Source organism: Oryzias latipes, chromosome 10 (assembly GCF_053564925.1).
Source record: "Oryzias latipes strain Hd-rR chromosome 10, Olatipes_Hd-rR_3.1".
NCBI classification, from domain to species: Eukaryota; Metazoa; Chordata; class Actinopteri; order Beloniformes; family Adrianichthyidae; genus Oryzias; species Oryzias latipes.
The window spans coordinates 6,457,253-6,474,018 of NC_136246.1; the positions used below are offsets into that span (position 1 = coordinate 6,457,253).

Sequence of the window (16,766 nt, forward strand, 5' to 3'; positions counted from 1 at the left end):
GATCAGGATGACGAAGAACAGGAGCTGATGTGAACCTCTCTTTCAGCGTGGAGAAGGCCTTGGCTGCCTCCTCTGACCAGTGGAAAGAGACAGATGGAGAAGTTAATCTTGTCAGGGGAGCAGCTATCTGACTGTAATTTCGGATGAACCTGCGGTAGAAATTGGCGAACCCCAGGAAACGTTGTAGTTGTTTTACAGTGGTGGGGGTAGGCCAGTCTGCTACAGCTCGTATCTTTTCAGGGTCAGCTTTGACCTGCTTGTTCTCAAAGATGTAGCCGAGGAAGGATATGGAGGTGGTGTGGAACTGACACTTCTCAGCTTTCACGAATAACCGGTTTTCCAATAGTCTCTGTAGCACTTGTTGCACATGTTGGATGTGCTCTGTGACTGAGGGGGAGAAAATAAGGATGTCATCTAGATAGACAAACACAAACCGGTTCAAGAAATCTCTTAGAACGTCATTTACAAGTGCTTGGAAAACTGCAGGGGCATTACAAAGACCAAAAGGCATAACCAGGTATTCAAATTGCCCTAGTGGAGTGTTGAAAGCTGTCTTCCATTCATCTCCCTCCTTCATCCTTACCAGATGGTAGGCATTTCGAAGGTCTAGTTTGGAGAAGATTGTGGCATCCTGGAGAGAGTTAAAAGCTGAATCAATGAGTGGCAGGGGATATTTGTTCTTCACAGTGATGTTGTTCAACCCCCGGAAATCGATGCAGGGACGGAGAGTACCCTCTTTCTTCGTGACAAAGAAAAACCCAGCTGCTACTGGAGAAGAAGAGGGTCTGATGATTCCTGCAGCTAGAGAAGTTGTAATGTAGTTTTCCATGGTTTCCATTTGTGGCCTAGACAGGTTATACAGACGGCTGGTTGGTAGAGGGGCCCCTGGGAGCAGGTCGATAGCACAATCATAAGGACGGTGTGGTGGAAGGACAAGGGCACGATCCTTGCAGAAAACTTCCTTAAGGTCATGATAGACTTCTGGAATGGTGGACAGGTCAGGTGGGTCAGGTGGGGATGTAGTGGAGGGACCTGAAGGCACAGCAGAGAGAAGACAGGATGTGTGACATGTGTCACTCCAGTTCAGGATGGTCCCCGTCCTCCAGTCCACATGAGGATTGTGTGAGACCAACCAAGGATGTCCAAGGACCACTGGGTTTTCTGGAGAGGCAACAATGAGAAATTGGAGCTGTTCGTGGTGATTACCAGAGGTAATAAGCTTAATTGGGGCTGAGCGTTGAGTGATCCGGTAAAGCTCCCGGCCATCTAAAGCTCGTGCAACAGTGGGTGAAGGGAGGTTCTCTAGAGGAAGACTGATCTGGGACGCCAAGGTCTGGTCAAGGAAGTTAGCCTCTGCTCCTGAGTCCACCAATGCCAGAACTGGATGGGACGACTGATTAATGCACAGCGTAGCCGAGAGCAGGGTCTTTGTGTGGGTGATGTTAGTGGAGGTAGTCGTGGTCGTCAATACCCCCACTGCTACTGACGACCACTGTCTTTTGGCCGGATCGGACAGGAAATGACAACATGTCCAGGAGTTCCACAGTACAGACAGGCCCCACTAGATATTCGTCGCTGGCGTTCCTCAGTGGAGAGGCGGGCTCGACCCAGTTGCATAGGTTCCTCAGGTGGAGGGCTTGCAGCATGGAGCGGGTGAGAAGGTGGACATGAGGAGATTAATGAACGTGGACTAGGTCCCTGTTCCCTTGCTCGATCCCGCCGCCTGTTGTCCAGCCTGATTGTCAGGGAGATGAGGTCACCTAGGGTTGAGGGTGGATCTCTTGAGGCCAACTCATCTTTCAGCTGCCCGTTGAGACCATTTGTGAACAATGCCTGCAGTGCCTCGTCATTAAAGCCCACATCTGCAGCCACAGTCTGGAAATCCACAGAATACTCTGCAGCGCTCCGGGCTCCTTGTCTCATGGAGATCAACTGCCTTGTGGAATCCCCTCCTCTCACTGGGTGGTCAAAAACACGTTTTAAGTTCTCTACAAAGTCAGAGTAGGACAGCTGCCCAAAGCCATGCCGGTCGAAAGAGGCTTCTGCCCACTGCAATGCCTTGCCATCCAGGAGACCAACAACATATGACACCTTTGCTTGGTCACTGGCGTAAGAGAGAGGCTTCTGTTCAAAAATTAAAGAACACTGTAACAGAAAACCCCTGCACTTACCCAGGTCTCCGGAATATGGTTTGGGATCCGGGATGTGGGTCTCTCTCACAGCTGCGGGCGGGTTTCCTGGAAAAACAGATTGAAGCGGAGCTGGTGTAGGTTGTGCTGCAGGGGCGGTGTGAGTGGACAAAGACTGAGTGAGTCGATCCAACTGAGCCAGAACTGCATTGAACTTGTGATCCAGGTTAAGGATCATCTGTTCATGGCGTAGAAAGTTCACATCAGAGTGAGGAAGGGGATGCTGAGCAGGGTCCTGGGAAGCAGACATGTCCGCTGGATCCATATTAAATGGCCAGATTATTCTGTTGGGAGAGGGGAGTGGATAACTGAATCCAAGTGCAGACACAAACTGATAGAAGTTAGGTTATTTAATTTGACTTGGCAGGCAGACTGATAGGCTGGCAGGCAGACTGGAAGGCAGGCAGGCAGGCAGACTGGAAGGCAGGCAGGCAGGCAGACTGGAAGGCAGGCAGGCAGGCAGACTGGAAGGCAGGCAGGCAGGCAGACTGGAAGGCAGGCAGGCAGGCAGACTGGAAGGCAGGCTGGAAGGCAGGCAGGCAGGCAGACTGGAAGGCAGGCAGGCAGGCAGGCAGGCAGGCAGGCAGGCAGGCAGACTGGAAAGAGATGCAAAAGTTATTTTAGTTGCTCTTGAGTGTGAAGGATTGTTCAAAGCCAAGGACTTGTTACCACAGGGTGAACAATAATCTGGCGCTGGCTGGAGATCCTCCTCAGGAATAAATAGAGTCTGTGATGGCCTGCAGGTGGGGAGGTGCTGATTGTAGAGATGAGCAGCAGGTGTTGGGCTCCAAGGAGGAGGCATGCTCAACAGAACCACAACAAAGGAATTAAAACCAAACACAGCCATCATAAAATTAGTCTCTATGCAGATGACATATTACTGTTTTTAAGTAATATACATTCTGTAAATGAAACGGCAACAATTATTAATGAATTCTCTTCTATATCAGACTATTCCATTAATTGGAATAAATCTGTTTTATTACCACTGAACAGTAATGCGGAGCAAGGACTCACAATACCAGTCAAATCAGGCAATATAAAATATCTAGGTATTTATTTTTCCCCCAAAATTTCAGAACTGGTGCAGCTAAACTACACCCCATTACTGAAAAACATACAGGACGATCTAACACACTGGACCAAACTGCCTTTGTCCCTTATGGGCAAGGTAGCCACGGTAAAAATGAAAATCTTACCCAAAGTTAATTATCTCTTCTCAATGATTCCCACACAACCGCCATTAAAATGGTTCAAAACATTAGACTCATCCATATCAAGCTTTCTATGGAACAATAAACCTGCAAGAATTAGTCTAAAAACTTTAAAATCTGCAAAAAGCTGTGGAGGATTAGAATTACCTAACTTCCACAATTACTTTCTTGCAAATAGATTACAATATATCTTAAAATGGTTAAAAAATAATCCAGAAACTAACTCATGGTTAGACTTGGAACAGGCGTTATGTGGAAAGATCAACCTGTCAGATCTTCCATTTATTAGCCAAATAGTTAAAAAACAGGATTGTTTCAAAAGTATTAATATAAATGCCACTTTAACAGCCTGGTGGGAATTTCTCAAAATATCAAAATCATCAATTCAACCGTGCAAAATGACACCCATCTGGAACAACCCAGACATCCTCATAAACAAAAAAATTATCCACTTCCCAGCTTGGCAAGCAGGGGGCATAAAACAACTAGAGCACATAATTATTGATAGAAGATTCATAACTCCCCAGGAACTTCAAGACAAACATGGAATATATAACTTCTTGGAATATCAGCAACTTAAATCAATTATTACTAAAAAGTTTAAATACAGATTCAACGATTTAAAGCTACCAGATGTAGTTACCACTCTGATCAATTTCTCAATGAATAAAACTCTCTCCAAAATATACAAACTTTTATGTAATTTAGATAACAATATTTCACTTCCGACAACAAAATGGGATGCGGATTTGAGCATCAGCACAGATGAAAGTTTTTGGTCAGAACTTTGTCTAAACACCTTTAAAATGACAAAAAGTCCAAATCTGCAGCTAATCCATTTCAAAACTCTTCACAGAATTTACTACACTGGACAGAGGATGTTCAAGATGGGTCTCAGTAACTCAGACATTTGTCAGCACTGTGACAGTAATCTACCCGACAATTACATGCATGCACTATGGTTCTGCACGCCTGTCCAGGCTCTCTGGCGGCAGGTATGTGCCGATCTATCAGTCTGGCTTAAGGTTTCAATCACAGCTTCACCGTCACTTTGTGTGCTTGGTGACATGAGTGCCATCGATGTAGAAGGAGGATTAGGCTCTATCATTTCCATAACTCTTTGCATTGCTAAAAAAACTATTTTAATAAATTGGAAAAGCAAAAAAAATATAAATATAAGTCAACACAGAAATCTGCTGCTTGATCATATCAGCTTGGAAAAAATGTCAGCCCAAAGTTCAAGTAACTTCGAAAGAATTCGGTCTCTCTGGTCTCCCATAGCTAACTCCGTGACTTAGGGGGTGGGGGGGCCTGGTCGTCGCTGCTCTTTGCCCTTCTGCCGTGGGCCGGGGTGGGGGTCGGGGCCTCCGGTGCCTGGTGGGGGTTGTAGGGGGCTCCGTTGGTCGGGGGATCGGGTCCGGCGCCTGGGTGGGGCGGGCTGGGGCGCTGCGTGGTCCTTTGGGCTTGGGTGTGGGGGTGCGTGGTGGGGGGGTGGGGTGGTGGTCTGGCCTGGCTTGGGGGGGTGGTCCCTTTGCCTGTGCTGGGGGGGGTTGGCGGGGGGCGCTGCTCGGGGGGGGGGGGCCCAGCGGCGCTGGATGGGCTTCCCATCTACGCCTGGGGCTGGGATCGGCCCTTCCCTGGCTCTGGGGCGGGACGGGACAACCCTCTTGGGGCCCCCGGTCGCTCTGGGTGTCCTCCGCTTCGGCTGCGGGGTCTGGGGGGGGTGGGGGGGGGGGGTCTTGTCGGCCCTGACCTGTGGGGGGGCATTTTGGGGGAGGGGGGGGGTCCACTATTGGTACGGGGCAGGGGGGGTTGACGGGTCGGGGTCTCCGCTGAGGCCATCGGCGGTTTCCCCGGCCGGTTGGCTGCCTCGGTCCCGTCGAGGCCTGACCAGAGCTCTTCTAGGGCCGGCGTTTGGGGGTGGGGGCCTGGGCTTGCTCCGGGGGGGGCCGGCGCTTTCTGGCTCCTCTCTCTCTGTGTGGGGGGGGTGGTGTTGGGCCTGGGGTGTCGGCGCCTCCGGGGGTGGGGCCCCTGGGCTGGGTGGGCCTGGCCCCCTTGCTGGGGGGGGGGGGGGGGGCGGGGGACAGCTGTTTGACCACCGGGGGACAGTCTATCAGCTGTCCCCAACTTACCCCCTTCCTCATATAACCTCATAATAGGGTGAGGGGGTGGGGGGCTTAGCCTGCGATGAGCCTTGGGGGTGTTTACTAGGCAGTGGCCCCCCTCCTATGGTTGGCGTATGGAGTGGCCCCCCCCTCTTTCGGTTTTATTTGCACCTTAGACATGTAGGGCCCTTGGTAGGGGGGGTGCTTGGACATCACTGCCAGCAAGCAGCGGATGTCCTCCTAGCTCCCTACCCGCCAATTTTAACCACACCTTAGACATTTAGGGCCCCTTGGTGGGGAGGGTGAGGGGACGTCACTGTGAGTAATCAGGAGATGTCCCCTTAGTGCCCTACCCGCCAATTTTAACTGCACCCCCCTTAGTACACACACCCCTCCCCCCTCAATATATACATCCCAACATAAACACACACCCATGCACACACACACCATCTCAAACACACATACACGCACACATATTTTGCAAGGAAAGTGGGACCTGGGTCCATCTGTCCCCTGCCTCTTCCCTGGTGGGGGGTGCGGGCCCCTTTGCAACGGCGGCTGTGTCCCCGGGGTGCCGGCTTCCTGGGCCCGGCGGTGCTCTCTCCGCGTGGTGGGGGAGTTCACATTACATCTGAGCCGGGGGTGTCTGGTCCCTGGGGGGTGGGTTCTGGTCCTTGCTCCTGAGTGCTGGGCCCCGCCAAATTTCCAACTGTGGCCGAGCCTGGTCGGGCCATATTTATAACACCCCTTGTGGGCCCTTTTTTTTTTCCCCGGGGTTCCCCCCTCCTGGGCGGGGGCGGCGGGCCCCCTGCCTCGCTCCTCCCTGGACCAACCGTGGGCCGGGCGGATGGCTGCCTGGAGTGCGGAGCGGGTCTCCCTTGGGGGGTCCTGGCTCGTACCTGGGGTTGGGGCGGGGGGATGCCCGGAACTCCTGGGTGGTGGTGGGGTGCTCGTTTGGGGCTGTGGGCGTCCTTCTCCGGTGGGGCTCTGCGTTGGGTTCTCCCGGCGCGGCGGGGGGGCTGCTCTCCTGGTTGGGCTGGGGCGGCGCTCTCTTTCCCTCCGTGCTTCCCTGGCCTCTGGCTCTGGGGGCCTTGCGGCGGCCCTGCTGGCCCTGGCCTGGGTGGCGGGCTTGGTCGCCCGGGCGGCGGTTGTTCCCTGCCGGTTCCCGTGTGGCGTTGGGGGGATTCCGGCTGCCGCTGCTGCTGCGGTGGGGGTCTTGGGGTGGGGATGGCTGGGCACTCTCCCTCCTTCTTTTCACGTTCCACCATCCATTTTAGAAGAACATAAAACCTCACCTGAGCACTGGTGTTAGCTCACCTTTGCACTAATAGCTTGCATGACTGAATGACTGAAATATTTTACACTAGTTGGTTTTAAGGCATAAGTATGCGTGTGTGAACACTATCTGTTTTGTGTACATGTCGACAGGTGGACATTTTTGCAGATAGCAGGTGTGTTTATAACATTTGAGTGTGTGTGTGGACGGGCCCCGCCCTTTTTGTACTGCATTTGAACCTTACCATAATGATTAACAACCAGTAAACTTGTTGCTGTATGCTGCTTCATGGTCTTATCCCCCTTCCCCTCCTATTATCACCCCCTACCCCCCCCTCTCTCTAGCTTCCCTCTCTCTTCTTCCCCTCTTTCCTTTTCCGTCCGGTCCAACACCAAAGATTTTCAGACATGATTGAAATTAATAAAGTTTGGCAGAAAAAAAAAAAAAAAAAAAAAAAAAAAAAAAAAGCACCGTTGTATGGAGTCCTATACTGTTCATAACTAAATAGCCAGTGACATCAGAGTTCATGTGTTTTTTCTACTCTACCAACACTCTAATGCAACATCAGGCAGATCCTTTGAATTTCAGATAATTAAGCAATTCTGTGATAAGTTTAAAGTTCTTTTGGAAGCAGCTGTCTCTGCTTCCTTCCACACCATGTTGAGCGATGGAGCAAAAAGGATCTCTGATGCAGATTTTTTTTAAATAAAAGTTTTCAATTGAACAGACTCAATTGTTACATTTTCAACCCCTGGATCAACATCATTTTGTGAATTTAGTCTGAAAAAGCATATCAGGGTTGATGTTTTCAGACTTGGTTGAAGAGGCACAGCAGACTCACAGCTGATCTGTGCACACCCTCAGGACTCTGGGTGTGACACCATCTTGATCTGCAGCCTGGTTTTGGTTCAGACCCTCCTGCGAGGACGGCTGAAAGAAGACCAACAGAACCAGAGATTCTTCATTCAGTTGGAAAGTCAAGCTGTGTGAAAAATGTGAGGTGAAGGAGCAGGTGACCTATGCTTAGTGTGATGCAGCATCCAATGCAACACAATAAAGGCTGAGTTCTGCACATTATTTACAAATGTTACTCTCAGATGCAGTCACAGTGCCTCAGCAACAGGTACAGACATGTTTGGGTCAGTTTATTATTGAGCACAGAGAGTAGCATATATATTTATTTATTTTTCTGTTTTCTTTCTATTTCCTTTAAGTTGCCTGTGGATTTCAGTGTCCAGGTTCTTCACATGTACAGTTCTTCCAGGTCCAAAGAATGTCTGAGGCTGGTCCTGGTTTCTATACTAAAGCTCACTCAAGGACCCAGACACCAGAGACAGAGGAAGAGGGGACTGTTTGTTTGTTTGTCTGTTGTACGTATCTTATTTTTTTGTTAAAATCTTTTGGATAAACATAACCCTTGTTAAAAAATAATTTAACTGAATGTTTATTTAAGTTTGTGTCGGCTTTACTTGGCAAAAACTCAAACATGTAATAAACAATAACCTAAACATGGCAAAACCCAGATTAAAACATAAAGGTGGCAAATCAGATGCCCTGAAAACCAAACACTTACACACAATACATAGAGATGAAAACAGCTGAGATGATTACAAACACGAACCTGGTCTTGGAGGCTTAGAATTGCCTAACTTCTACAAGTACTTTCTTGCAAGTAGATTACAATACATCTTAAAATGGCTAAAATATAATCCAGAAACCAACTCATGGTTAGACTTGGAACAGGCATTATGTGAAAAGATCAACCTGTCAGATCTACCATTTATTAGCCAAACAGTTAAAAAACTGGATTGTTTCCAAAGTACTAATATAAACGCTACTTTAACAGCCTGGTGGGAATTTCTCAAAATAGCAAACTCGTCAATTCAACGGTGTAAAATGACACCCATCTGGAACAACCCGGACGTCCTCATCAACAAAAAAATGATCCACTTCCCAGCTTGGCAAGCAGGGGGCGTGACACTACTAGAGCAATTAACTATTGATAAAAGAGTCATAACTCCCCAGGAACTACAAGACAAACATGGAATAAATAACTTCTTGGAATATCAGCAACTAAAATCTATTATCACTAAAAAGTTTAAATACAAAGACAACGATTTAAAGCTACCAGAAGTAGCTACCTCTCTGATTAATTTTTCAATGAAAACAACTTTCTCCAAAATATACAAACTTATACTAGATAACTAGATACTTCCGATAACAAAATGGGATGCAAATTTGAGCATCAGCACGGATGAAAGCTTCTGGTCAGAAATTTGTCTAAATACCTTTAAACTGAATCTCTTTCAGGGTCCTGGGGTGGGTTGATGGAGCCAACCAACTACTGTGGGATGAAGGTGGAGTACACCGTGAACAGGTCACCAGTCTGTTGCAGGGTCACCCAGTCTCACACTTACATACAATTGACAAACACCAATTAACCCATGAAGCCTTTTTTGTGACTGTGGGAGGAGCCAGAGAAAACCCACACATGCACAAGGAGAACATGCTAACTTCACATGGAAAGAAACAACCAGGATTCAAACCAGGGCCTTTTCACTGTGAGGCAGGAGTGCCAACCACTACACCACACTGCAGCCTTAAAACCTCAGTCTGTCACTCAAAAATATATAATGAGGTATTAAAACATGCAAACATCCAACCCTCAAATAAAAAAGATGGTAAAATTATAGTTTTTTAAGTTTCTGTCTGCTCCTTTCCAAAGACATTTAGCATTAGAATTATTATTATATTATTGCTGCTGTTTTTATTTCCATTATAACGGTTTTAAGTTAGCATCATATACAGTAGATTGTATACTAATAACAAATATAATTTAAAAAATCCATATTTTTTGTTATATAAATGTTAATTTCTGTGCAGATAACGGTTTGGCTGAAGGCTTTCATAGTACTTCATCATACAAACCGAGGATGTGTCCGTTTGTTCTGCTCTCTAAATTCTGCTGGTCTCCATCAAATCCCCTCAAAATGAACAAAAGATGAGTCAAAGCAGCTTCTGTTCAAAATGGAGTTTATTAAAAAAAAAAGAAACTGATGCTGACCTCCACTCTTCTGACAAAACTTGTAGAAAAAAACACAAAACATCAACACAAAACCTCCAACTGCATAAAGGAATATAACACAACACTGCTGTCACTGGACCTAACAGAAACAAACATGGAAGCGGGAACAACAGCCAAGCCTGAAGTGGATGGAGTCAGACAGACTCCTGTTACCCTGTGACACGGGGGCTCGCCATCATCAGCCCCCACCTCAGTGTTCATGCAGAACGCCATGGGAGTGAGACGTCTCCATCCCAGCATCTCTGTCATGTCAGAAAGCCCTGATGGTTTCATTCCAGATTAGGGGGAGTCTTTAATGCCCCTCCTCTGCTGCCCCCCCACTTTGACACAGACACCTGCAGCACAGACGTTTCATAAAAAGAGCGCGTTTTTGCCCCCCCAATAAAATCAAAATCGATTCCATCTTTATTTAGAAAATGAAATATTGATGACTTTCTTCTCAGGTAGTTTCCAATGTGAGAACCTCGTTGATTAACTCTCCTCCTCTGTTCAGTTTACAGCACTAATGTTTTGCACAAGCAAAGAAACTGGATTTACTGCATTTTCCACACTATAAGGCGCACTTCAAATCTCTCTTTTTCCTTCTAAAATGACGGTGGGTCTTAGAATCCGGTGCACCCCAGAGTTCAGAAAATATGGTAAACTGACATTTGAAGGGTAAATGGAGACCCAATGGAGTCACGCTGAATCATAAACACGTGTACCCAGTTCCAGATTAAAATGAGTCCCCTGAAGACAGAGGAAGGAAACAGAACGTGGACTCGTCTCTCAGCACACAAAGAGGCTCGGCCCCAGCAGCTCTGGGCCCGCCCACTTCACACCTGAAGACCTGAAGCGTCCTCAGGGCGGTTCCGGAGCTGCAGCTTCATGTCCTCCTGTTCAGCGTTTCAAACAGGAAGCAGGTTCACATGCTTCAGGACGAAAACGTCTCAGACCCCTTTCACAGCGAATAATCAGATTATAATCTGAGGATCTCATGTGGCTGAACTGAAAAACAGAAGCTGTTAAAAAACAATAACAGCATTCAGCTGTTTGGATCTTTGTAACACCAGCAAACCTGCATTCATCTGGAAAATCGTCTGACCTTTCATGAAGGCATTTTAGATCAGTAGTACTTTAAGAGACAGAATCAGTTAGAATGTGCAGGAGGTCAGAGGTCACACTAAACCTCCTGCATTCCAGCCTCTCAGGATTATGTGGATGAAGGGCTCAGACTCAGGACGGTCTGATCCGGACAGGATGCGCACGTGTAACAGTCATGAAGGGAGCAGCTGAGGGAGGGGGCGCTTTGATTAAACAGTATTAATAACTTAGTATTGCACTGGTTGGTTGCAGGTCTATGAATGAGAGGCCATCAAATAAATAAGAACAGCAGCAGCAGTACCAAAATAATACTGGGGGGTTTCAGACAGACAGTTCAGACGCCGCGGCGCCGGCCTTCACCACTGCTGCCAGCTGAAGTCGTCGTTGGAGCCGAACACCAAGAAGAAGCCCAGGATGGTCCCGAAGATGACCACGTTCCCCGTCAGCACCAGCGCGCACGCCCCCCAGGCGATCTGCAACCACAACCAAGCTCAACTGATGGCTTTGAAGCAGCGGCAGTAACTGAGGACGAAGGCGGGTCAGTGTGTGGACTCAAACACAGATCGACTTCAGTCTGATCATCACAGCCTGCACACATTTCACACGTCGATCAAAACAAACGATTAAACAAAGAAACAATTCAAACAATACTTAACACTTAAAGAATCTGTTAACTAAAGGAATCTGGATTAAGATTTTGATTTTGGGGAGTTTGTAATCCATTGACGGTACAGCGTGGTTCACCTTTCACAGTTTCGCTGGTTCCGCATTCTGATTGGCTGTTTAATCTGTCAATCAATCTCCCCTGTGCTGTGTCTCCTGTATAGAATGACTTCATCTCCCCTAATCTGCACACATTTCTACATAAAGTGTATGACAGGTCTGCGCTGACACCAAGCAGAGACACTGCAGTTGAACCCGAGAGCTGCATTCTTCTGCTGCAGAGCTGCGCAGACGGCTGCAGACGCCATGACGGTCCTACAGCAGCACCTTCAAGCAGAGAGGCTCCGGAAGAATCCAGAAACTTACGACTTCAGCCCGCGCAAAGACAACGGGCAGGCCGAATGCTGAGATGACGATGCCTGTTGTGAGGAAGATGGCCAGCTCTTTGCAGGCGTTACTGGCCGAGTCCGTGTCATCCACTATCCTCCGGGCGATGCAGTAAGGGATGGGGGACAGGATGTAGAAGAAGAGCAGGAACAAGGGCCAGTATTTGCTGCAAAGACAGGAGAACAGCAGCATCAACTACGGCTGTGGCTCAATAGTTGGGTGGCAAACTAATCTAATTCATGAATCAAGATCAACGATTCACAAATCAAACCATAATCCTTACTATTTCCTCTAAATATGTCTGTGTTTCAATATGCATACTAGATACACGAACATTAAAATAGGGCTGGGATTATATAGATATGCCTCCTTCCACTCCCTCTCAAGCAATCTTTACTTTAATGTTTAATTATCCTAAGTCTGATACGTATTTGTATGAATGTATAACTGGTGATTGTTGTTTTGTAAATTATTCTTGCTTTATACCATGGTCTGGTTGAAAACTTGATTCTGATTGGCTGCTGGGTATGCATTAAAACCTGATAACCGCACGGTGAAAAAAAGAAGTTCCGGTCAGCTAGCTTAAATCTTTTGTATCACTGCTTCTTTAAAACAACCTTTAGCTTCATCATCTGGACAAAAACAAGCGGTAAGAGATGAACTTTCTGTCTGAACTGATGCTTTATTCAACCCATCGGGACGATCAGCATATATATATCGCTGAATATTGACTGCAGTGGTGGTGTGGCGCGACGTGGACTATATGTTACGTGATGCAGCGCATCACGTAACATATAGTCCGCTGTTTGATAGAAAAGCGATCCAAATCGGAAAAAAAACAAGAATTAAGGACTAAAACCTGGTTAATATGACCATGGTATAAGCGGGTTAATGGCCTTCGAAGTGTGCGGTTACTACTTTTTAACACACTTTGCGTCGGACGGTTCAGGCTTCCACGCCGTGCGTTAAAAAGTAATAACGCACACTTCGAAGGCCATTAACCCTTACATGATTGCTTGAAATAAAGCATTCCAAACGAAAAAAAATCTAAATCAAATCAAATAATTTGTACAATAGTTATACCTTTATTTAGAACAGAAGATAAGAATCAACATAATAACAGAAAGAATTTATGTATATTTACTACTTTAAACAATGTCCCACTCAACAGTTTTCTGTTAACTTCAGCAGGAAACAAAACAAACATCCTGGTTGCTTTGGATCATTTAACAACAAATCCTGAAAATGTTCTGCAGTTTTTCTATTTCAAGCAGATTTTTGAAATATTGCTAAATTCATTCTCATCTTTTTTTACTTTATTTTTTATTCTAATCTATTGATTCTTCAATGTATTTAAAACATTTTTTAAACTTATTTTAGGAAACTGAACTTCACTCTTTTTATCTGCAAAAAACACTAAAGTTTTACTTTAAAAATGAGAAACTTCACCGACACTTTACTTTGTGCTTTGTTTAGTTTACGTACTTTAAATCCAACAATATTCCCTATTTTAGAGCGATGGTCCACGTAGAGCCATACATTGTCTGAGGTGTATTTTTATTGCACTCTACTAGATTTATATACTAAATTCTGCGAATCACTGATCTCAGACGTCACAAACATTCATACTCGTATTTTTGGGAACAGATTGTGAGTATCCGAGTACTCGGATACTCTTTACAGCCCTGCCAGCCGATGATGGAAAGAGGAAAGGAGAAGCGGTTGGTTCCTAACGATCCTCACTAACAGCAGCTTCATGAAGAAACGTGGCCGCCTCACCACATTCTCCAGCTTCAACGGCAGCTTTGTGACTGACAGACCCAGTCCAGATCTGGGAGTTCTCATGGATTCTGACCCGTTTCTGCATCTTTCTGAGCAGATTTTCAGGGAAGTCAAACACCGCTGGAGGGAGCGGATGGCAAACCACTTTAAGCTCCACCTTCCTGAGTCTCTCCCATGACCTAAGGAACTTTACAAACACCAGCGCCAGACCAATGTCCGGTTCTGAAAGGTCTGGAGTTTCAGAAGTTTTTCAACTCTGTGCAAATATGTCTTTGATGTTTTTGATTCCAAACTTTGAATGATTTGATGATTCTGATGATGAAACTCTAAAGGTTTTGTTTAAAAAGAACCAGTTTGAGCTGGGACTCAAACCTGTGACACGCTGATAGAAAAACGTGTTCACTGTCCCACAGCCTGAGCGTCCTGCAGCCCCCCACCCCCACCCCCTTCCCTCCTGCTACGTGTTTTTGAGCTCAGCTTTGTCCTTCAGGTCGAGTCTAAACCCCAAGTCTGACTTTCTGGGTTCATCGGGGTCACGTGGTAAAAGGGCGGCATGGGGGGGGGGGGGGGGTACTCACTTGTAAACCGGGAGGGCGCATCCGAGCATGAGGAACATGAGGCCCACGGCCCCCCCGAACGACAGGCTGATGAGAGCTGCAAGACAAGAGGGGGTGGGGTGAAGCAAGGATCAGCATCAGCACCAGCTGGTCACGTGACAGTCAGCGGGTCTCACGTGCATCAGCTAGTCTTGTCATTAGTGCTTTAATCTGCGCGGCGCGGCGGCGCGGTAGCGTCAGCGCTGCTCTCTGTCCGAACAAACGGAGCTGAGCGTCTTAGAACGGACGCTCTCCGCGATAGCCGCTCATTCCGCCCGCAGAGGAGCTGCGGCGGGACGGAGCGGCACGGCAGCCGCCCGGCCCCTGGCTGGCGGCTCCGGTGTCCGCGGCGGCCTCCACGCGCACATCCCCGCCCTGCTGCCTCCCCCGAACCGGACCCACCGGGCTCCCTGACCGGAGACCCAGACGGACGCCACTTACCTTTAATGCCAGCCATTTCTCCCGGACAAAGCCTGGTCACGCACGCTCACGCAGCCCCGACGCAGGGCTGTAGCTCCTCCTACTCCGCAAAGGACGACGTTGACTTCACGGACCAATGAAAATGTCGGAATTCATATACATTCTTTAAGTACAAACATATATAACTGAATTTTAAAAAGAGAGGTGAACCGATATTTTTTAAACAAACATCAGATAGAATTGTTACTGAATTATAAATGGAAAATAGCAAATTGCACTATTACAATATTATAACTGTTATTATAATAATTACGAGTAACATGAAAAAAAGAAACAGAAATAGTGACAATAAAAACAAACTAATAATGTCCAAGGCTAAAGCATCAACAGTCTTAGCTATTAAAACATATTTTTGAGTCTCAATGCATAAATATTTTTCACAATTGTAATTACATACATGAAATGGTATATCAATCTTTAAAAATGAATTAAAATGTGTTTTTAATTTCCTACATTTGCTAAAAATTATTATTTTTGGTTAAAAGCAGGTTATGGACTTTAGCATAGATGTCCTAGTATAAATTATGACATCTATTTTAGACCATTTAAAAGCCAGCAGTGCACATCCTCCCTTAAAGTTCATTATAAATATAGGTAAAAGGGGGATGATCTGTAGACTCCATTTCTATATCACCAAAGAAACTGTTGACCTCAAAGTTAAATCTAGAACGTCTGTCAGAGAGAATTTGATAAATAACTTGTTGGGTTTTTGTGGAAGTTCACCTTAAAAAGTTTTTCTTTTCTTGCAGTGTTTTTTGGAGAAAGATTTAGTAAGTGTAAGTCCCATTCACACACGTGCATCAATATACTGATGGCGGCTCTACAGCCCTTCACTGGGGCCAACCTATAAACACCAGAAGCAATTCTATGTCAGGTACACGTGACGTTGCAAACCTCTGATCAGAGGTCGACCGCTCCACCTCAGCACACATAAATGTATGTCATCTATTTTAAAAAGAATACTAACAATAACTTGTAAACACCAAACCAAAAGTCGTGCAGACTTTTAGAAGATCATTTGAACCATGTTACAGTTTTTAAAAAGGTTCCTTAGAACAGTCAACATCTGCTGCTTAAGGACCAACATTTTTAAAAGGTTTAACAATAGGAACTTTTCTGACTTTTTTATCCCAAAAATAGTGAAATATCCCCTGATTAATACATTTTATAACCAAAGTTTGGATTTTTAATGACTTGGCAGAGCAAACACTCTAGGTCATTTCCAAGTTAGTGTACAATAATTCTACCCAACATTTACAGGTCCCTGTAACATTTTAATTGTGATTTGCATTTTTGTAATTTTTTGCATGTCTAAAATAAGTTTTATCTTTTGTGGTATAGAAAAACAAATCCTAACAGTAGCTTTCCTGAGGACATGATTCCTTTGGAGCTGACGTTTCAGTTGGGACCTCTCCTTCTGGGTCGGCTGCTGTTCAGCCACTGCAGCTCTAGATGGGAACCTGCATCACTGCTTAGCTGTGGTGGAGCGGCCCCCACCTGTGAGGCTGCATTTGGCTGGTCATGCGGCTGTTCACAGAGAGGGAGGTTCCAATTTATTAGCGTTTCCAACATCTTGTTTTGGTGCTAAGCCTATTTCTTATTTCTCATTGTCTTTCCCCATCAGTGAGGGGGTGGGAGATGTGAAAGAACTGGGGGGGTTGTGTAGGTACGGGGAGGGGGTCCCCATTTTTATCTTTATTTACTTATTTTTGGGCTTGTTTAGTGTAATTTTCATGCTTGTTTTTATATTATTTGTTTTGTTTAAATGTAAAGCACTTTGTGTTATACTTTTATATGAAGAGTGCTTTATAAATAAAGTTTGATTGATTGATTTATTAATTTCATATGTATGCCCCAGAAACAGTATCAACTGTATATACAACCATGGAAATTTCATCTACAGTCT

General features: G+C 46.0%; 1 protein-coding gene and 1 long non-coding RNA gene across 3 annotated transcripts in view; one reads left to right on the forward strand and one right to left on the reverse strand.

The window, feature by feature from the left end:
* LOC105357894 (uncharacterized) overlaps window positions 1-9,709 on the forward strand; it is a 14,137-nt gene extending 4,428 nt beyond the window's left edge. Inside the window, exons 2-4 of one of the 2 annotated variants that reach the window (XR_911699.4) lie at window positions 7,649-7,907; window positions 7,999-8,154; window positions 9,095-9,709. This is a non-coding gene — a long non-coding RNA (uncharacterized LOC105357894). Of the gene's footprint in view, window positions 1-7,648; window positions 8,155-9,094 lie in introns of both variants that reach the window. The other variant, XR_013658483.1, reaches the window with a different exon arrangement.
* Window positions 9,710-9,800: 91 nt separating this feature from the next.
* Window positions 9,801-14,966, reverse strand: LOC101159883 (leptin receptor overlapping transcript like 1). The gene is made up of 4 exons (XM_023959532.2): window positions 14,822-14,966; window positions 14,363-14,438; window positions 11,982-12,168; window positions 9,801-11,425 (listed from the first exon to the last, which is right to left on the reverse strand). The coding sequence occupies exons 1-4, from the start codon at window positions 14,835-14,837 to the stop codon at window positions 11,309-11,311; spliced, it is 396 nt and encodes a 131-aa protein (XP_023815300.1). The 5' UTR covers window positions 14,838-14,966; the 3' UTR covers window positions 9,801-11,308.
* Between the last annotated feature and the right edge of the window lie 1,800 nt (window positions 14,967-16,766).